The sequence below is a fragment of the Phocoena sinus genome, chromosome 7 (assembly GCF_008692025.1).
Source record: "Phocoena sinus isolate mPhoSin1 chromosome 7, mPhoSin1.pri, whole genome shotgun sequence".
NCBI classification, from domain to species: Eukaryota; Metazoa; Chordata; class Mammalia; order Artiodactyla; family Phocoenidae; genus Phocoena; species Phocoena sinus.
In genome coordinates, this window is record NC_045769.1 from 18,663,996 (window position 1) to 18,684,219 (window position 20,224).

Here is a 20,224-nt window from a genome sequence, read left to right on the forward strand (position 1 = left end):
CAGGTTTTTCACCACGTGTTCCCGGCTTTCCGTTGGCCCCATGCTTTCAGTCAAGTCATTACTCAATCTGGTCCTAGCTGTGCTGCAGAGTATTGGGTGGTGGGACCCTGTGTAAGGGGAACAACAGCTACCTGGGGAGAGCCAGCTGTGGGGCCCCAAGAAGTGAGGGCAGAAGAATGCGCATTTCATGGACTTCTACAACATACTTAGAGAGGGCCACCTGGTCAAAGAGGGGACTCCTGCTGTCAGCTGGGAAAGCTTGCAACTTCTGGAAGCCTGGGCAATAAAGGGAGGTGTGTCACCCCCTGGTCCCCCAGGGTTCCCCACCCCGGGAAGGGAAGCACAGGGAACACGGCACACCACCAAACTCTCGAAACTCAGCTTTATTGAGTTCCAGTGTCTCCCTCTTGGTCTGAGCTCAGCCCCGCTGGCTTTGATAGGTCTCTGAGACTCAACGGCCCAGGGTCTGGCAACACCCCGGCTCCACCACTCCCCTCCCCAGCCACCAGGCTCCCCAGGGAGGGAGGAGGAGAGGCAGCTTCTATGGTGTTGGAGAGAAAGAATGGGCAGCGGGGTCAGAGGCCGAAGAAGCCATACAAGCAGCAACATGCCCAGAGCACCCATCACACACCAATTCCAGCCACACTCCCGCCCCCCACCACCACCACCACCACTGAGAGGGCTAGCTTCCAAGCTCCCACGCCTGTCAGCCTTCTGAGACCACGCCCTGCTTAGCTGATCAAGCATGGCTCATTCTCAGACCCCGGGACTGCCCACAGGAAAAGAGCCTCTCCGAGATGCCACAGGGCCTTGATTGGTACACTCTAACCCCGGCGCTAGCAAGAGGTGTCAGGGGAAACAAAGCTCAGACCATTACCCCTTCATCCACATTCTTGCCACCCCTGCCAGGGACAAATCAAAGGACACGATCGCCCCATCTCACAGTGAGTTAACAAGCCGACCAGAGCTGGAACTACATGTCCCAAGATGCACAGCTCTGTAACTGTGCACCACTTCCCCCACGCATGATCTAACAGACAGGAGGCACGGTGCATTGCATTCTGGGACTTGTAGTCCCCAAGAGACAGCACCAAACACCCAGGGAAGCGTTTACAGGCTAAGACTACTTCCCACCCAGCCCCCACCCACCACCCAGGCCCGGCTCTACGCTCAGCATGGGCGAGGGAGAGGAATGGAGGGTCCCCTCCCAGTGCACAGGGTTGGGCGCTGTCCTGTTGGAACTGTGCTGCCATTCTGGGTCCCGGACATCCAGCTCAGAACACATCTGGGGAGAGAGCAGGGGCGGGGTGACAGGAGAGAGGGTCAGCAGCAAGCCGTGGAGGACGGAGCTGAGCATGCAGCCCTGGGCTAGCCCTGTGGCCTCTCCCTGAGCCCTGATGCATGGTGCAGGAGGATGGGATATGGTCCCCTCCTAAGCCTCCCTCCTGGGGCAACCTGGCCTTAACCCCCCTCTCCAGGATTAGCCGGCCTCACCTCTGGCTAGTCCCAAGGCCTGGGGCAGGCTGAGGCAGCAAGAGGAAGGGAGGAGGAGTAGGCTCCGGTTCCGAATCTGGACGGCCGAGAGGCTCCCGCCCCACCCAGCTAGCCTCCCCGGAAGACCTTATGGCCCTACTGGCCACAGAATCTTCCTCGCCACAAAGAGGCCTTCTGGGGGAAGCAAGAAGGGAGTCCCAGCCAGACGGCAGTGAAAGCAAGCGATGCGGCCCACGGGGAATTGCAGAGAGAAGAGTGCGAGGGAGAAGCAGCACCAGGAGGGAAGCAACAGAGACGTCAGAGCTCAACACTGCGCAGAAACCAGGGTGGGGTTGTCTGCAGCCGGATAAGGAGAGCCGTGGCTGCTGACTCTGGCTCAGAGAACCTCAGGCCAAGTCCTCCTTCCTTAACATCATCAGCAACACAGGTGGCAGAAGACCTGGGCACGAAAGGCCTGACCCAAGCCACTAATGCCCCTTTAAACTCCCTGTCTAATAAGAATAAGTGAATCCTGGCTCCTCAGGCCCTCCCACTGCCCTGAGGCCCCCCACCCTGGGCTTTGCCAGGGACCTATCAGCCATGGGCTGAGCACAGCAAATCCTGACTCCACGCTGGAGGGTGGAGGGGGGTGGACCTGGGAGGGAGCACGGAGGTGGAGAGGGGCTCCTGCAACTCAGGCCACGCCCCTCTCTGCTCTCCTGACAGTGAACAGGACCCCTGGCCCCCTGAATCGGGTGGGTTGGGCCTGGTGATCAGAGGATGAGGCAGCGAGAGGCCTTCTCCTCCGGAGATGGGCTGGGTTTGGCTGTGTCACCCCTTGCACCCTCATGGGTCTCCCCCATGCCTGGGTCGTGGTTCTGGGCCTTGGGCTGCCCCTGCTGTCGACGCTGTGCCCCCCGCCCACCTGCTGGTTTCTTCCCAGCTGCCTCCATCTCTGACAGGCTGTAGGCCATGGCAAGCTGCAGGTCCTCGTCATCCTCAGAGAGGTCGCTGTCAGGGGGTCGCGACACAGGGGTCTGCCGGACCTGTGTGGCCCCTGATCTGGAGGTGACAGACTGTTGCTGCTCGCGACGGCTCAGCTCCAAGCCCAGTGCCAGGTCATCCGGGATACCTGTGGGAGTAACAGCCACCATGATCCAGGCTCTGATCCAGGCTGCAGGAATCCGGCCTCATGCAGCAGCCACTCTGACCACTCACAGCCCCTCCTCTGGAACTGGTGTGCATGCATTTTGGCACCTAGCGTAGTGGTTATGAGCATGGCCAGGCATTCGGCTCCAGCAGGTATGAGCTGTCTCCTTTGGCAAGTTACTCAACCTCCCTAAGCCTCCCTTTCCTCATCTATAAAATGGGAATGACGTGAGCGCCTGCATCATCAAATTGTTCCAATGATTCAATAAGAGAGCCCATGAAGAGCTTTTAGCACACAGAGCTCCCAGAGTCGGCGGGCATAAAAGGGTAGTCATGGTGACCATCCTGTACTGCGTGGCAGCGTCGTGGGAAGAAGAGTTCAGCTCCAGGAGCCCTGTGTCCTGAGTTTCATTCCTGGCTTTACCCTTTGGTAAGTAGGTCAAAGCCTTGGGCCTGGGGCTACTTGGGAGTTAGGGCCATTTAGCTGTGCTGAGGCTCAGTCTCCTCAAACGAAAAGTAGGGCGAATGCAAACTGCCCTGCTTTCCCCCCGGGTGTTTTAAGAATACAAGGGATGTGGTATGTGCGCAAGTGCTTTAAAAATAGTCAAGTGCTCTGCAAACTCCAGGCACCCCACACATGATGACGGTGATTAGCTGGCCCTCTGAGACTCCACAATTCTCTGTCCCAGCCCCCTTCCCCGGGATCACCATCTCCAACCCTGCCAGTCTGGCTTCCCTGCCCCAGGGGAGTTCAGCGAGGAGCAGTTAGGGGAAGGGGCTTTGGGGCCTGGGGCTTCCTGATCGGGATTGGGTGGCAGAGCCGCTCCTCACCATTGATTGTGACAGACTTCAGCTGCCCGTCCTCCTCCACTTCCACCCGCTCCTGCCCGTTCTCCATGATCCTGGGGGAGACAGCACAGTTCATTCGGTGGGCGTGCCCGAGTCCTGCGGGCACCTGTCCAGGCTCCGGGACGTCGCAGTGGACAGGGCAGTCTGTGCTCTGCCCTCAGGGAGCTGCTCTCCAGTCGTATGCGGCTCCGCTCCACCCCCACCCACCCCACACCCCGCATGGTCCCAGAAGGAGCCCTCACCTGCGCGTCGTGATGCGGCGTCCTTGGACAAAGGTGGTAGATGTAGAAACAGAGCGAAAAGCACCAGCCCCAGGACTGAAGGAGAAAGATGAGGAGGAGAAATCTGGCATTGGGACAAAGGAGGAGGAGGAGAAGAGGATGTTAGACAGAGGCTGTACCAGGCAGGCTGCATGCACAATGGACCAGGAACCTCTGTGGGGTCTCCCCGCAGAGCTGCCCAGAGGCAGGGTTCCAGAGACACAGAGAGAAGGCGTGGGAAGATGACAAGCTGAGGCGAGGGGCTCCAGGACTCCAAATGCTGGCAGGCATGGGAAGGGACGGCACTTACCAGAGTGTCCAGGGAAGGAGGAAGAGAAGGTGAAGAAAGGGCCTGAGTGTCGGGCACTCCGGTTCTGAAGCTCTGAGAACGGGCCCAGGTCATCTGCAACAAATAAGCAGATGAACCATCACCTGGTGAAAAGATTCCCCCACCCTAGAATGTGGGAACCCTGCTCTGAAGTCTCGAAATATAAGCTGCTACGCAACTGGGCACATTTCTGATTTTTTTCTTTTTTGCTTGGACTGATTTATAAATTAAATTCCTTTTTAGTATTATTATATGAAAAAGTTCCCTGGTCAGTTCTGGCCACTATGAAGAATAAAGGAAGGGGGGTGGGGAATAGCTCCTTCAGTTGTATGCAGATAAGCCTGGCATGATGTCAGGCAGACACAGCTACAAGCCCCAGCTCCGCCATCTCTTGTGTGACTGTAAGCAAGTTATCTGAATGTGCCTCAGTTTTCTCATCTGTAAATGTGGATAAAATTATCTACCTCACAGGGTTCATTTAACCATTCAAAAAAGTGGTCTCTGTTGTTGTTTGTAATGGCATTATGACTGTCCCATGATGCTCTGAGTCTTGCTTTCATGGCTGTCACTGTGGAGGTTTAACAATGAATTATTGTTATCATTTAATAAGGCGAGTCTCTGCAGTGTCACTATAGGTCACGCGGGTTCTGGAATGTGTAAGGTTCTGTCCCAGAGCTCACTGGATCCACCCACACAAAATCTTCTGTCCGTGGAATTCTGCTTCCGTCTCAGCCTCCTGCCTAAGGGCCTCCCAGCTGATGGAGAGCAGGCCTGGAGGGAGAAGTCGAGCTTATCAGAGGCCGCCCGAGTCCACTCACCAAAGAGCTCTGCAAAAGGGTCACCACTCCCGAAGAACTCCCGGAAGACCTCCTCCGGGCTGCGGAAGGTGAAGGTGAAGCCAGGGCCGCCACTGCCAGCTTCCGCCCGACACGGGCCAGTACCTGAAGGAGAGGCAGGATGAGGAGGGGGCTTAGGGCGTGCACCCTGCCCTGAGCCAGGGGCCCCCCTAAGGCACAGAGACTCCAGGGAGACTCCAGGAGCCTCGAGAGCAGAGTGAGAGCAAGCATCCAGTGCAGGAATCTGCCCTCCCCCTTCCTCCCTGACCCACTTCCATCCCTGGGTGCCCCCGCTCCACCTACCTGCCCCAGTCAGCCCTTCCCGGCCATAGTGGTCGTAGATCTCACGCTTATGCTCTGGAAAGAGAGAACAGATCATTTCTCCCTCCCTCTGGGATGACGGCCTCCTCTTCCAGGCTAGGCCCCTCAGAGAACTGGCCAGAGACTGACAATTGGGGGGCAGAAGGTTGCACAGGGGACATGCGCTACGGGTTTTAGCAGCAGCTCAGCCCTTCACATAGTGGCTCCTTCTCATCTGTAAAATGGACACAATAACAGCACCGACCTCAGAGTTGCAAGGATTAAATAAGACAATCCACCTTGCACAGTGCCTGATACATAGTGCTTCATAAATGTTAGCTAATCATTACTATGTTATTATTAATCAGGGCCTAGCCTAAATGTCACAGAGAGACCTTTCTTGACTACCTAAAACTGGTGCCTATTATTCCCTATTCCCTATCACATCACCCTGCTACGTTCCTTTGGAATAATCTTGTCTGTGCATTCACTTGGTTAATGTTGGCCTTCCCTGACCAGACTGTGATAAACCCATCAGGACTTGTAGGGCCTGCTCGTCCTCCATCGTTCCTCAGTACCCAACAAAGGCCTGGCACCATAAGCACTCAGTGAATATTTTTTGAATTAATGAATGAAAGACCTGGACTCATATTCCTCGAGCAAGTTACTTCACCTCTCTCAGCCTCAGTTTCCTTGCCTGAAAAATACGGGTGATAAATCCTGTCTCACAGGATGGCTGTGAGGACTCATGGAGATTACAACTACCAATGCCTGGCACAGAGGAGGCTCGGCACACCTTGGTTACCTGCCCTGTTTCCTTCCCCTTGTCAGGATCCATGCTGCAACTAGCAGACCCTGGGGAGCAGACACTGAGACAGGGGATCAGGGGAAGAATAAAAGGGTGCTTGACACACAGTAGGTGCTCCTCTGAATTGAAACAAACAAACAAACAAAAAAATCCCAGAGTCCCTGTGGGAGGGGGGCACTTAAATGCCAGGTTTGAAAAGGCATGGAGGAGACTGGGGTGGTGGCAGCATGGCTTTGGGAAAGAGTGTGAGGGGGCATGAAGTGGCAGTGACAGGTGCTGCCCTGCCCTGACCCCTGACCCTGGCCCTTACTGTCCGACAGCACTTCATACGCCTCGGCCACCTCCTTGAACTTCTTCTCAGCAAACTCTTTATTATCTGGGTTCTTGTCTGGGTGCCATTGTAAAGCCTTCTTCCGATATCTGCAGGAAGTGGGTTCAGAGGGGAGGGTCAGGAGACAAACGCAGGCACTTCTCACTAGGGAACAGAACGACCCACATCCTGTTAGCCCACCATAGCCCTTCCACCACTCAGATCCCGGTCCATGCCAGCTGCTAGGGCTGCCCCTGCAGCAATGTTTTAACGGAGTCCCCATCTCGCCCCTCTGCAGCCAGTGCTGGGACTATACACTTGTATTAGACGTAAGGATGAGAAAGCCCCAGGCCTAACGCCTCCCTGGGGCTCGCTAGGGCTGGGGTTGCTAAGGACGTGGGTACATGTGGCCATTGGGGGGGAGGAGCACAGTGCTTGAGCATCTTTGCACTGCATCCTGAGACAGTCCACACCTAGAGGCTGGGGGTTGGCGTAGGAATAAAGGGGAAGGGAGGGGATGGGGGGGCTGTACTGGAAAAGAGCTCACACTGCACCTTCCAGCGGAGCTTCACGCTGTAGACTTTCTCCTACTCATCCAGGGGTCTCCTTCCTCCCTACAGGGGTCGCCCTCTGAGGGAGGCCCGCAATCCTTTCTAAGGACCTGGCTCTCTCAGCCCGGCCTCTGAAGGGCCCCAGGGTGGTGGGGCGGGGAGAGGAGGGTGAGTGGCTTTCTGGTGCACAGCGGAGGCACTTACGCCTTTTTGATGTCATCAGCGGACGCACTTCGCGGCACGTCTAGGATCTCGTAGTAGGATGCCATGGCAACTCGTCAGTCGTCAGGCGGGCCTCCTTGGGGCTACGGTAGAGAAGGTACAGTCAGGCGGAAAGAACCGAGAGCCCCTTCCGGGGCTGGAGACCCCGGGGGCGGCGGAAAGCGCTCCCGGGGGGCCGCGGAGCCCGCTGGCTCTCCTCGCGGCCGGTGACTCGGCTCCCTCGGGCAGCCTTATCGGCCCTCGCAGGCCGGTGCCACGGGCTATCTCGGGGCCCAGGGCCGGGGCGCCCTATCGCGGCCCCCAAACGCCAGCAGCCCGGCCCAGGGCCCCCCAGCCTGACCGGGGCCCCCCGCCCGCACCTCCTCCGCCGGGAGTCCCTGGCCTCTTGGAGCGCCCCGCCCCTGCCCCCCGCCGGGAACCGTCTGGCACCGGCTGCCCGGCTCGCGGCTGCTGCGTAGGACGCGGCAGGCCCAGCTGTGCGCGCAAGCTTGCGTCAGCGGCACGGAAACTACTAGAGACCCAGAGGAGGCCGGCTCGGCCTGTCACCTTGGGGGGTGGAGGGGGGTGTGTGCTGCTGCAGGGGCTGCCGGGAGATGGAGGCGGAGCCGGCTATTTTGGGCTTGCACCAGGACAACGTCATCCCCAGATGGGACCTGGGAGACAGCGGCAGGCTCCATCCAGGAGTGCCGCACTTGCCAACAAACAAGCCACCCAGCCCCTGGCCCCTCTGTGGCTTTCCTAGAGACAGGCTCGATGACCGAGGATTACTCACCCAGAGGAAATCGCCACTTCAAGGGCTCACAGACTCCTCTCTGGGCCTAAATCCTCCCCCTTCTTGAGATCCCTGCTCTAAGCCCCAGCCCTCAGAAGAGGCTGTCCGACTTCCCTGAGTAGGTCAGACCTGCCTCTCATAGCATCTCTTGGCAACCTTCCTCCCACTGGTCAGAGCATTTATTTGTTTGATTATCTGATTGACAGTCACCTCCCCCACTAGGATGCAAACTCCACAGGGCAGAGATTATGTCTTTTTTCTCACTAGAGTATTCAGGACAGTAGTGCGGTTCAAAAATATCCTTTGGGTGATTAAATAACGCACAGATGGGAACATGTTCTTAACAATTTTGACACATTTGGGAGATTAATGGGATTAATGGGTGGTTAATGGGAAAATGGGGGGAAAAAAAGGAGAGGAAGTTCCCCAGATTCGAGGTTTTTCTTTCCAAACTGATCCTGAGTAGACCTCTTCCACCTTAGAGCGTTTTCTGGCTTCAGGCCTCATGGGAAAGTTAGAGAACCTTCTAGAACTGGCTCCTACTTGATATCCAGGCCAATCCACAAGCATTAATTGAGCATCTTCTATGTTGTAGATGCTGCCAGGATGTAAAAAGAAGACTGCGGCCCAGTCCCTACCTTCACAGAGCTCCAACTACCAGCCCATCAGTATAGACCACTGGGAAACCCCAAGGCTTTGGAAACAGACCTGGGTTTCCAACCTGGTACTACTGTGTGACAAGAAAACCTCTAAGGACTCAGTTTTTCCTCCCTAAATACAGGTAACGCCTAGGGCTGTTTGAAAGTCAAATGAGGTATGGTACATAGTAGGTCTTAGTACAAAGGTTCTCTGGCATCATGACTGGCCCAAGCAATACTGGTTATGTGTATCCAGAAGAATATTTTAGGCTGGGTGACCCAGAAATGCTTCGTCAAAGAGAAGGGCTTGAGCCAGACATGAGAGAAGAGCCTGGTGTGCGTTTGTCCAGTTTTCCTGGCTGCTCACAGCCTGAGCCTCCTACCTACCTACATCTGACAAATTCCCATTGCGTAGGCTTTGATGGGAGCCAGGCCACTACCTGCCACAAAACCCGACACTTGCTCTCCCAGACTTCCTGGCTCCAAGGTGTAGGCAAAAGCTGGATGTTCTGCCAGTTGGAAGCTCCAACTGGGACTTGGAATCTGGAGCAAGTCACAGAGAAGCAGGGGCAGTTGAGAATTCATTTCTGCAGTGGTGGCAAGCAGAGCCAGCAGTGGCCTCTAGTGTCTGGAGGAGGAAATGTCAGCCTCGACGCCAGGGTGAGAGGAGGCCTCACTGCAGTGGGTGGAGGGGCCAGGGGCTTTTTAAGCAGGATGTCCTGTGTCCTGACCTTGACTGTGGTGCTGGCTGCCCAACTTCCCTTGATGGCTACCTGTTTGCGGAGACTTGTTTGGCAGCCCTTGTATTGATTCTGTATGCTACCCAGTGTCTAATTGTGTGTGTGTGTGTGTGTGTGTGTGTGTGTGTGTGTGTTGTATGTATATGTGTGTGTGTCGGGGGGTCCTTTTCTTTTTTTATTTTGCCAGAGTTAGTTCCTGCTGTTTCCTGACTGACCTTGGTATAAGAAAAAGGAATAGATTAGGTTAGGTCACTCCAAAATCTTCCAAATCTCTTTCTTTTTACTTCTCTTATCTCAACAGACATTTGTCTAGCACCCTACCATGTATGTGGTTTTATATTAAGAGTAGGAATACAGAGAGCTTTAAGTTTCAGTCCCTGTACTCAGGGAGATGAAAACCTCATTGGGACACAGACAAATGACAGCCAAGGGAAATTATGTGGAACACATCTAGCAAGCAAAGGGTTAATTTCCTTTGTTCACAGGGAATTCCGACAAATTTATGAGAAAAGACAAACAATGCAGTTCTTTAAATGGGTGAAGGGCACAGACAAGACAGTTCACAGAAGAGAAAGTACTGGCTTTTAAATATGAAAAGATGCTCAGTATCATTCATAACAAGAGAATTATAAAGGAAAGCTGCAGCAAAATACTTTCACTTCTTGGATGATTGACAAAGGTCAAAAAGTGTAATATGTTGTATGGACACAGGCGGTCTCATACATTGGTAGTAGGAGGGGTGTTTGGATATAACTTCTAAAGAGAGCAGTATGAAGTATATATCAAAAATCAAGGTATATAGGGGCTTCCCTGGTGGCGCAGTGGTTGAAGGTCCGCCTGCCGATGCAGGGGATACGGGTTCATGCCCCGGTCCGGGAAGATCCCACATGCCGGGAGCGGCTAGGCCCTTGAGCCATGGCCGCTGAGCCTGCGCGTCCGGAGCCTGTGCTCCGCAACGGGAGAGGCCACAACAGTGATAGGCCCGTGTACCGCAAAAAACAAAAAAATTAAAGGTGTATAGCCTTTGACCCAGTAATGCCAATTCTAATAATCTGTGGTTGTACATATGTGCAAAGAAGCATGTACAAGGGTTGCAGCATTCTTGTCATAGCAAACGATTAAAAACAACCTAAATACTATATCATTAATAGCAGACTGGTTAAATAAGCAATGGTACAAGGTACTGTGGAATACTATATTGTCACCAAAAAGAACAAGGTATATCTATATGTACTGATGTGCACCATCTTCTAGATTTATTGTTAAGTAAAAAAAACAAGATGCAGAGCAAAGCGTATTTAAATGCGTGTGTGCACACATTAGTATATACATAGATGTCTGGAAGGGAGTACTAACCAAAAGAGTAAACAGTGGTGGCTGCCAAGAGGGGAACAAATGAAGGGGACTTATTTTTGCTGTTTGTAAATCTCTTTGGTACCTTACAAGTACTGAAGCATGTGCACATAGTAACTGGTCAAATGTAATATTTTTAAATCTAGCTGGGGAAATAGGATATCGGCAACAAGCTAAGTGCTATGGTACAAGGCAGTCCATGCCAAGTACTGAATGAGTGATAGAGACAGCCAGTAAGAGGGAGAATCTAGATGAGGGCGAGGTCTCCAGTGCCGGATGGGTTCTGGGTGACTGTGATCTAACCTGGAAAAAATGGCAACACTGAGGCCAGCAGGGGGAGGTGGCGTTCCGGAAGGAGGGAATGCAGCTTCGGAGGCAGGCATGCTCCTGACACATTAGAGGCGAGGGAGTAAATGTGCTGGGTGGAGCCCAAGGGTGGGGCTCTGTCTCTTGTGTCTGCCTGCAAGAGGTAATTGTACCGTGGCTTTAGAAGCCTCAGGGATGACAGCATTCCCCTGCACTGAGGGAGTCCCCAGGAGCCAGGCTGGGTGGCGCTCCCAGCTGTCCCATGGAGATCTGGGTTGCCACCTCCCCACATCCACACCCAGTCCAACCTAGGCCTGCCAGGGCTTGCCTGCAGAGTTAGTAGCTGGGAGGCCTCACGGGGTCAGAGAAGAGGTGGCCATCCAGCTGCCCAGGGTGGGTTGGCTGGTACAGCCATCAGGAGGGGAGCCTGGCCACCTCCCTCTGTGGATGCCCAGCAGTGTTGGGTGGTAAAGACCTTCCTCAGGGCCCTCCCTCCTGGCCTCTCCCAAACCCTTACCTCACCTATTGGATGTCAGTGGCAGAGGGCTTTTAGAGGACACTGACAACCCCAAAATGTGGCCCCAGAGACACCTCTGCCCTTGTTCAGCCCTGGAAACTGGGTCCCTCCTCCGCCCCACATGCCCTCTACCACAGTGCCTGGGCAAGGAAGTGTCAAGCATCACGCCCTCCCTGCCTTCGAGGCACCTGAGTCACTGTCTGGGCACTGCAGAGCTGGCAGGCCCTGAAGAGGTGGTGTCTGGAGAGGTGCCTGGGTCTGCTGAGGGCAGGAGGGGAGGACACCCTAGGAAGGGGAGGGCAGCAGCATAAGCTTTGGCCCAGGCTGACCTGGGTTTCAATCCCGACTCCTCCACTTACTAGCTGGGTAACCTTGTGCAAGTCACATGACTTCTCCAAGCCTCAGTCACCACATCTATAAAATGGGCATTCATCGAACAAGTCTATTTAACAAATTTGAGAATCTATGTGTCAGACAGCATTCTGGGTCCTGAGCGTAGAACAGGCCTTGTTCGCATGGAGCTTCCAGTCCAGTGGGTGGGTACAATAACTGTATTTACCTCAGGATTAAAGAAGATAGTATGGATGCAGGGCCTAGTATACTAGGAGCTGAATAAAGGGCAGTGATTTGTTTCTGGTGTTTGAAAGGCTCCCCAAATAACCTCTCTTTCTTCCCCAAATTTGAAACCAGTTAATAGAGAGAAAGACACAGGACAGAGATTTGAAATTCAGTCCTTTCAGAGAAAAAAAAAAAAATGGGTTGGAAGATATAGCTGAGCTATTCAGCCAAAATGGGTTCCTAAATGATTAAGCTATCCTCCTAACCCAGAAGGTGCTGCAGAAAATCCACATGCAAGGATTTTAGGGCAGCCACCTGGTTGGAAGTGGGGGCTTAAAGCTGTGCCTGTGGCATAGTTTAAAGAAAGGTGATTTGTCTTTATCCAAAAGTGATGAATGTGATGGAGATTACAGGGAGGTAAGCTCCCCCTTGACCCCCATTCCCCCGTTGTTGCTTCCACTGTACCACTTCTGCCTTAATGCCAGCTTCCGGACTCTCTACACTCCACACTGAAGAAGACAGGAGGGTGGGCTAGTGACGACCAGCTGTATCAGACTACCCTAAGGCACTACTTCACATCCCCTGGCCTCACCAGGCTCTTTTTGCAGCCCTGTGCAGCTCGGACCAGCTTCACACACAGACAGCGCCTCACCTCCTGCCCAGGGATTCCCTGTTGACCCTGCAGCCCAAGTGTGTGCAACCTGAAGTACAGGCAAGTTAATGTTTGATGAGGCGAAGGTTTAACCAAGGGAAGAATGGAGCCAGTGCAGAAATTCCCCACCCTCACCTCCTCTCCTGCCCACTCTCCCAGGGAATGGTCTGAGATGCCATTTATCCAGCTACATCTTCTCTAGGGTGAGTTCTCCCTCCTTCTCTGCTTTACCCACCTCAGCCCCCATTCTGCTCCGTGGAATTGCACTCATTAATGAAATCTGAAGTCAGATCTGCTTTCTGGGGAACCCAGGCTAAGATACCAGCCTTCCTATCTCTTATGAAGGAAAAGCCCCCCACCCCCATGGTTTTTCCCAAGAGGAAAAGACATTTGTGAGACAATAAGGCCATGGCACTTTATTTAGGACAGACGTGAAGGATTCCCCCAGTATTCATCCCCCTCCTCCTCTTCTCCCTCCCCCTCCACACTATCCATGCCCACCTCCTCGTAATCCTTCTCCAGGGCAGCCATATCCTCCCAGGCCTCGGAGAACTCACCCTCCTGCATGCCCTCGCCCACGTACCAGTGCACAAACGCCCTCTTGGCATACATGAGGTCGAACTTGTGGTCCAGGCGGGCCCAGGCCTCAGCGATGGCGGTCGTGTTGCTCAGCATGCACACGGCACGCTGCACCTTGGCCAGATCACCCCCGGGCACCACAGTGGGGGGCTGGTAGTTGATGCCAACCTTGAAGCCCGTGGGGCACCAGTCCACGAACTGAATACTGCGCTTGGTCTTGATGGCAGCGATGGCGGCGTTGACATCCTTGGGCACCACGTCTCCACGGTACAGCAGGCAGCAGGCCATGTACTTGCCGTGACGGGGATCACACTTCACCATCTGGTTGGCAGGCTCGAAGCAGGCATTGGTGATCTCTGCCACCGACAACTGCTCATGGTAGGCTTTCTCTGCAGAGATGACTGGCGCATAGGTGGCCAGGGGGAAGTGGATGCGAGGGTAGGGCACCAGGTTGGTCTGGAACTCCGTGAGGTCCACGTTGAGGGCGCCGTCGAAGCGCAGGGAGGCCGTGATGGAGGAGACGATCTGGCTGATGAGGCGGTTGAGGTTGGTGTACGTCGGGCGCTCGATGTCTAGGTTGCGGCGGCAGATGTCATAGATGGCTTCGTTGTCCACCATGAGGGCACAGTCTGAGTGCTCCAGGGTGGTGTGGGTGGTCAGGATGGAGTTATAGGGCTCCACCACGGCTGTGGACACCTGCGGGGCTGGGTAGATGGAGAGCTCCAGCTTGGATTTCTTGCCATAGTCAACAGAGAGCCGCTCCATCAGGAGTGAGGTGAAGCCAGAGCCAGTGCCCCCTCCAGAGCTGTGGAAGATGAGGAATCCTTGGAGTCCTGTGCACTGGTCAGCCTAGAACGTGAAGGCGAAGAGAAACGTTGGATGTGAAGCACAGCTGACCAACAGCAAAGAACCAGCTTGTGCTGTTTGAGATTTCCCCAAAAGTTTCATAAAATCCTTGGAAGACTTTTCCAAGGGCACAAAATAGACCCTGATAAGGAGGTCCCACTCTCTCCTCCTTGTCTTTCTTCCTCTCTCAAACCTCCTGAAGCCTTCCACAGACAGCTCTCTTGACTCTTGGGCCATGGTCATTTTTGTCATCATAACTTGCCAACTCCATCCGGCTTCCTACCCGTGCCCCCTGATCTAACCAGATGTTTCTGGAGGGCTTCCTTACTGAGATGAACAGCCCAGGAACCTGATCCCCATCCTTGCTGGAGGCCGAAGTTGATCAGAGAGCCTTGAGCTGGTATTGTTTGGATCCCTGTTTTTCACAGGGCCTTCTGCCCACATACCTACAATACAAGGTGGCATTCTGGGACTGCTTATGGGTGCTCATATCTTGGCCAGGTAGCCTATCAACTGACAGCCACTCTGCCCAGCATTGGGCCACTTACTATAGCAGATAAAAGGGACACCCAGCTCCAGGCTGGAGCCCATACTCTGCCTCCCCTCCTCACTAGTCCTGATCCTGTGTGTTTAATGCTTGTCCAGGAGACTCTCCCAAGGATGGAAGGTGCCCTTCCCCTGTCTGGTCTCCAGACCACTTCACAACAGGAATCCAGATTCCCCCCTCCCCAGCCCTCAGCTCTTCTCTCACCAGCTTCCGAATCCAGTCCAGCACCAGGTCGATGAGCTCCTTTCCGATGGTGTAGTGGCCACGGGCATAGTTATTGGCAGCATCTTCCTTGCCGGTGATGAGCTGCTCTGGATGGAAGAGCTGGCGATACGTGCCCGTCCGAACCTCATCTGCAATGGGCAGAATTTTAGGTCCCCCTCCCCTTGCAGCCTGGCTCCTGGAGCCCCAGGGTACCCAGAAGGGGTGGGGTCACCAGGCCCGAAGTTCTACCCTAGAGGAGCCCCATTCAGCCTGCTGTTATTGCCCTTGATCTTAAGTGTACTTCAACGAAAAGGAAAGAGATGTGGAGTGACCTTGAGACTCTGGAGCTGAGTGACAGCAGAGCTGGAGTTCTGATTCGCTGCAGCAACTGGGGACGACAAACCAGTGCTCTCCAATTATGGAGAAGGACTTGCTGTGGTAGCTGGGACAAGGCTGTGGCAGGGGCTGGTCATCACTCAACAATCACAGTGGGCTCCAGATCCACAAACACCACCCGGGACACATGTTTGCCAGCCCCAGTTTCACTAAAGAAGGTGTTGAAGGAGTCATCCCCTCCCCCGATTGTCTTGTCGCTGGGCATCTGCCCATCTGGTTGGATCCCATGTTCCAAGCAGCAGAGCTCCCAGCAGGCATTGCCAGTCTGCACTCCAGCCCGCCCCACGTGGACTGAGATACACTCACGCTGAGTGGACAAAGGGCAGGGAGAAGCATATCATGCCTGGACACGATTCCTGCCTTCCTTCCTTGAGTGGTTCCCTGGCTGAGAGCAAGAGTTCCTGGACTTTGCTCTCGGCGCCCCACGTCCCGGGGGTGGGGGGCAGTGGCGGCGGGCAAAGCCCTCAGGGGAAGCAGAAGATGTGACCAGTTCTAAGATTATAGAGTCTTTGCTCAGTGACTAAGCATCTTGAGGAACATTGAGGGGCTCAGATGAGTCTGACAGAGCATGATAGGCAACCTACCCATGTCCAGAAAGAAATTAGGGGCCATTAGTAAGGAACACAAGATCCAAGTGAGGTTTCAGGGGTCAGGGACAAGGATGAGGTTTAGAAAAGCAGAAGGAACTCTGGATTCATGTTAAAGCTAGGAATGCCAGCAAGGAAGGGGAAAGTGGGCCTGGGATGGATGTGTGTGTGCTGTGCTTTCCTCTCGGGTGTGTGTGGTTCTGGAGTGATGAGGGGCTGGGAAGTGAGTTCTTCCTCACATGACTCAAGGCTGGTCAAAGAGTTCTTGGCCCCCGGAGCAGGACTGGGGTAACCTGCTTGGTCCTAGAAAAAGAGAAAGGTCATTGCCCTTCCTGGGGATCCCCATGAGCATCAAAAAGACTTGACCCTCCTGCTTCATCATGTACTGAGCCTCCATTATCTGCCTGACACCGGGCAGAGACTGGGGATACATAACACCTAATACCCAGTCCCTGCGCTTAAGAAACTCACTGTCTGGGGAAGGGAGCATTTCATATGATAACAGATACGTGACAGTGTGGTAAGTAGGATCCCAGAATGTTTCTTCCTGCTTGAGAAGTATTTACGGCAGACTTTAGCAACAAAACGAGCACCCGCATCCATCAAATTTCCCCAAGCTTTAAGGCTTAATCCTGTGGAGGATGTAGAGAAATGAGAATTCTCACACTGCTGCTAGAAGCCCAAAGTGATGCATCTTTTTTGGAGAGTGATCTGGCAATATCTAGGAAAGCTGAAGATGCTCTAGAGAAATTCTCACATAGGTACACAAGAAAACAGGTGCAAGAACAGTCACAGTACCATAGCAACAGAAGCCAATTAAATGTCCTTCAACAGGAGAAAATAAAGGATGATTCAGAAGTGGACGTGGATGAATACAGGAAAGAATCTTGGGCTTCCCGGGTGGCGCAGTGGTTAAGAATCTGCCTGCCAATGCAAGGGACACGGGTTCGAGCCCTGGCCCGGGAAGATCCCACATGCTGCAGAGCAACTAAGCCCGTGCGCCACAACTACTGAGCCTGAGCTCTAGAGCCCGCAAGGCACAACTACTGAGCCCACGTGCCACAACTACTGAAGCCCGCGCGCCTAGAGCCCGTGCTCCGCAACAAGAGAGGCCACCGCAGTGAGAAGGCTGTGCACCACAACGAAGAGTAGCCCCCGCTCACTGCAACTAGAGAAAGCCCGTGCACAGCAACGAAGACCCAACACAGCCAAAAATAAAATTAATTAATTTTTTAAAAAAAGAGTCTTGTCCCCCAAAATTCTTAATAGAAAAAAAGCAAATTAAGAAGAATCATAATACAGTAGTATTTATATAAATCTTTAACTTGTATGCATCGTTTACAGATAAATTTTTATATTTGCTATATATTTGGAATGTATTACAGAAGTAAAGAAAGCAAGGGAAAATATTAGCACCCAATTTGGAATAATGTTAGAGGAGGGAGGTGAATGCATTCAGAGAAGGATTCTGTTTCTTAAGCTGGGTAGCAGGTGTTCACTACATTATTCTTTATACCTTTTCTCATGTCTGAAATATTTCATAATGAGGTTGCTTTATCCACAAATTTTACACTTCTCTGACTTTGTAAATATGACACAAGGGCCTTGACTTTTTATGATTTTTAGATGACTGGGATTAATACATAGACCACCTGTATCCCAGCCCCATTACTGCCCCACTGGCCTCTCTGTGGGCGTCTTCCCCTGGTGAAGTGGGGCGATAACGAGAGCCCCTCCTAGAATCGCTCTGCGGATGGAAGAATGCGTGTAAGTTGCCTGGCTCATTGGACGACACAAAGTAGGGTGCGCCATACCTGTCGGACCCCCTTACCAATTCCCCATCCCCCAGCCCCGGGGGTCATAGTAAGAGAAAGTAATGAATTAAGCTGGGAGGGATTTCGGGACAAAGGACTCCAGAAATCCCCAGGTCCAGGAGGGAGGGCTGACTCAGCTCACCAATCACCTGGCTGGCAGGGCCACTACCCGCTGCTGCACCTCAGAGCCTGCCCAGGCTCTGTGCACAAAGCCATACCCTGTCCTGGCTCCCACAGCTGCTGGCCCACGCAAGGTGTGTCTGACCTGGGGTATGCCAGGGTCGCTGGAAACGATGCCCCTCACTCTGGGTTTGGGCAAAGAATTCAGCCCCTGGAATCACACAGACTTGACCTCAAACCGCACCTCAGCTGCTCCCATTCCCTTTTCTTGCCGGTGAAAATAGCATAATCTCACACTCGGCAGGCTTTGTCATTAGGTTGTTTAGTTCTGTACAGTAAGCATCGATTAGGTGCCAGGCACTGTGCTCAGCGCTTCACATACGCTATCTGCTTTAATCCTCACAACAACCCCCTTAGGTAGGTGTCTTTATTACCCTATTTTACTGACTCTCAGGTCAAACAACTTGCTCAGAGTCACGAGCAAAACCAGGAATATTCAGAGAGGGGACAGTCTGGGTCCAACCACACTCCTAACTGCCCTTCTATCCTGCCTGTCGGGGAGCCTGGTAAAAGATATCAAATGAGCCCCATACATAGCACCCTCCCTCTCCCCACTGATATGTAGCTGAAATGAGGGGTCAGATCAAGGCACAGCAGAAGAACAGGACTATGAAGATGTGTCCTTACAGCCGGCGGGTGGGACCAGAGGCCAGCAGGGACCCAAGGTTTGCAGGAAAGTGCCTACACTTGCTGCCCCTGTCCTGCTTACCCCACTCTCCCTACCCCTAAATTCAGAGCCCTTCAGCAGCCCCTCAGACTCAGACCGTGTCCTAGTTACCATGGCCTGTCCCTCTCTATCCCCTGAACATACCAGCACATTTGGGGGGCTGCACTCACATCTGGAAGTTTCTCTCCCTCTCCCCCACCTGACCTGCCCACACGCTGTAACCCCATGAACACCTGGACCATGGGACCCTCGTTTGCACGCTCAGCCCCACCTCTGCTTACCATGCTGCCTGGCTGGGGGCTGGCTGGGGTCGTCTGTCTGTCTGCTGCACGATGGAAGGCAGGGACAGGCCTGTGACTGACCCACAGCTGCCGGCCTCCTTATCCTCTCTGGTCTGCCCTTGGGGAGGTGGGGGGCGGGAATGTTGTTAGAAACGGCCCCAAGAGGCAGGCCTGTTGACGTGGTTACCGTGCAGCCGGCAGGCGCTGGGCCTGGGCCTAAGCAGGGGAACTAAGCAGGGGAACGAGATGGGGCAGGCAGAGTAGGGGCCTGCTAGTAGCCCCACATCGCTGGGTACACGGTGTCTGTTACTCAGTCACACAACTCCATTTCCTGGTGGTTCAGCCTGGCCCTCACAGGTGAGAGGGGATTTAGAAATCAAGCCCCCTGAGCTCCAGCACTGCCCTCACCCCCAAGGTTGGTGAGGATTGGAAGAGGAGTAGGCGGGGCTAAGAAAAGTCTGCAGTGGACCAGAAATGGTGAGTCCTAGGGCAAGAGGTCAACTCAGGGCCTTCTGGGTGGAAACTCAGAATATCACAGAACAGAGGGAACTAGAGCTCAGGTTAGCCCCGTCTCAAGCACTTAACTTCCTTTGCCTCAGTTTTCTCATCTGTAGAATGGGGAGAGGTAGTATTGTGAGATTAAGCAAGATAAACTTTCTTACGTGTTTAGTCCAGAATTGCTGTTGTTCTCCACAGGCAAAGCAAGATGCTGAGCATCTTCAGGGCTATTCCTAAGTGTCTCTCCCTATTCCAATCCAAGTCTTTGCTGTTCCAGCCTGGCCTTATTTCCCCACAGAAGGAGTCACCATATGGCCTTGGGCAAAATTGTGAGATAAAAATGTTACTCTTGGGCTTCCCTGGTGGCGCAGTGGTTGAGAGTCCGCCTGCCGATGCAGGGGACACGGGTTCGTGCCCCGGTCTGGGAAGATCCCACATGCCGCCTGTGCTCCACAATGGGAGAGTCCACAACAGTGAGAGGACCGCGTCCCGCAAAAAAAAAAAAAAAAAAAAGTTACTCTCTCACATTTGTATCCTGCTCTGTAGTTCTAAAGGCAGCTTCACCCCTTATCTCCTTTGAGTCCCTCAACAACTTTGTGAGGTAGGCAAGGTGAGGCCTCCACTCCCAGAGGAAGAAAAGGTAATTGCAGCCCCTTATGTTTTGCCCAAGGTCACGTGGGAGTTAATTAGTGGTGGAATTAAGATTTTTCCGGGACTCAGGCTCAGTGACTCTCCCCTTTCCACATGGCAGAGTTTTCGATGTCCCTCATCCCCCTGCTGTGTTTTTTTTTTTTAAATAAATTTATTTTTATTTATTTTATTTTTGGCTGCATTGGGTCTTCTTTGCTGCGCGTGGGCTTTCTCTACTTGCGGCGAGTGGGGCCTACTCTTCGTTGCGGTACGCAGGCTTCTCATTGCGGTGGCTTCTCTTGTTGCGGAGCACGGACTCTAGAGCGCAGGACTCTAGAGCGCAGGCTCAGTAGTTGTGGTGCACGGGCTTAGC

General features: G+C 53.6%; 2 protein-coding genes across 7 annotated transcripts; both read right to left on the reverse strand.

Annotated features, from left to right (window-relative positions):
* Nucleotides 1-365: 365 nt before the first annotated feature.
* DNAJB2 (DnaJ heat shock protein family (Hsp40) member B2) lies at nt 366-7,644 on the reverse strand. 4 transcript variants are annotated; one of them, XM_032638009.1, is made up of 10 exons: nt 7,446-7,583; nt 7,069-7,169; nt 6,314-6,423; nt 5,199-5,252; nt 4,878-5,000; nt 4,042-4,134; nt 3,714-3,816; nt 3,454-3,524; nt 2,399-2,605; nt 366-1,285 (listed from the first exon to the last, which is right to left on the reverse strand). In XM_032638009.1, the coding sequence occupies exons 2-10, from the start codon at nt 7,131-7,133 to the stop codon at nt 1,275-1,277; spliced, it is 837 nt and encodes a 278-aa protein (XP_032493900.1). In that variant the 5' UTR covers nt 7,134-7,169; nt 7,446-7,583; the 3' UTR covers nt 366-1,274. The 4 variants fall into 4 exon arrangements, with proteins under 4 accessions (XP_032493900.1, XP_032493898.1, XP_032493899.1 ...); XM_032638007.1 differs by having other exon boundaries at nt 366-2,605; nt 7,446-7,644; XM_032638008.1 differs by having other exon boundaries at nt 366-2,605; nt 7,516-7,600.
* Nucleotides 7,645-13,037: 5,393 nt separating this feature from the next.
* On the reverse strand, nt 13,038-18,836 carry LOC116756906 (tubulin alpha-1 chain-like). 3 transcript variants are annotated; one of them, XM_032638005.1, is made up of 4 exons: nt 15,280-15,471; nt 15,048; nt 14,799-14,947; nt 13,038-14,050 (listed from the first exon to the last, which is right to left on the reverse strand). In XM_032638005.1, exons 1-4 carry the CDS (start codon nt 15,397-15,399, stop codon nt 13,043-13,045), a joined length of 1,278 nt encoding a protein of 425 aa, XP_032493896.1. In that variant the 5' UTR covers nt 15,400-15,471; the 3' UTR covers nt 13,038-13,042. The 3 variants fall into 3 exon arrangements, with proteins under 3 accessions (XP_032493896.1, XP_032493897.1, XP_032493895.1); XM_032638006.1 differs by lacking the exon at nt 15,048 and adding an exon at nt 15,139; XM_032638004.1 differs by lacking the exons at nt 15,048; nt 15,280-15,471 and adding an exon at nt 18,724-18,836.
* Between the last annotated feature and the right edge of the window lie 1,388 nt (nt 18,837-20,224).

Bases quoted from the DNA above. Each gene is read 5' to 3' on its own strand.
- DNAJB2 (XM_032638007.1), bottom strand. From the start codon at position 7,133: ATGGCATCCTACTACGAGATCCTAGACGTGCCGCGAAGTGCGTCCGCT. The intron at 3,525-3,713 runs GTGAGGGCTCCT...TGTCTCCCCCAG, and splicing joins CGCCGCATCACGACGCGCAG to GATCATGGAGAACGGGCAGG. The intron at 2,606-3,453 runs GTGAGGAGCGGC...TTACTCCCACAG, and splicing joins GAAGTCTGTCACAATCAATG to GTATCCCGGATGACCTGGCA.
- LOC116756906 (XM_032638005.1), bottom strand. From the start codon at position 15,399: ATGCCCAGCGACAAGACAATCGGGGGAGGGGATGACTCCTTCAACACC. The intron at 14,051-14,798 runs GTGAGAGAAGAG...TTCACGTTCTAG, and splicing joins TGGACTGGATTCGGAAGCTG to GCTGACCAGTGCACAGGACT.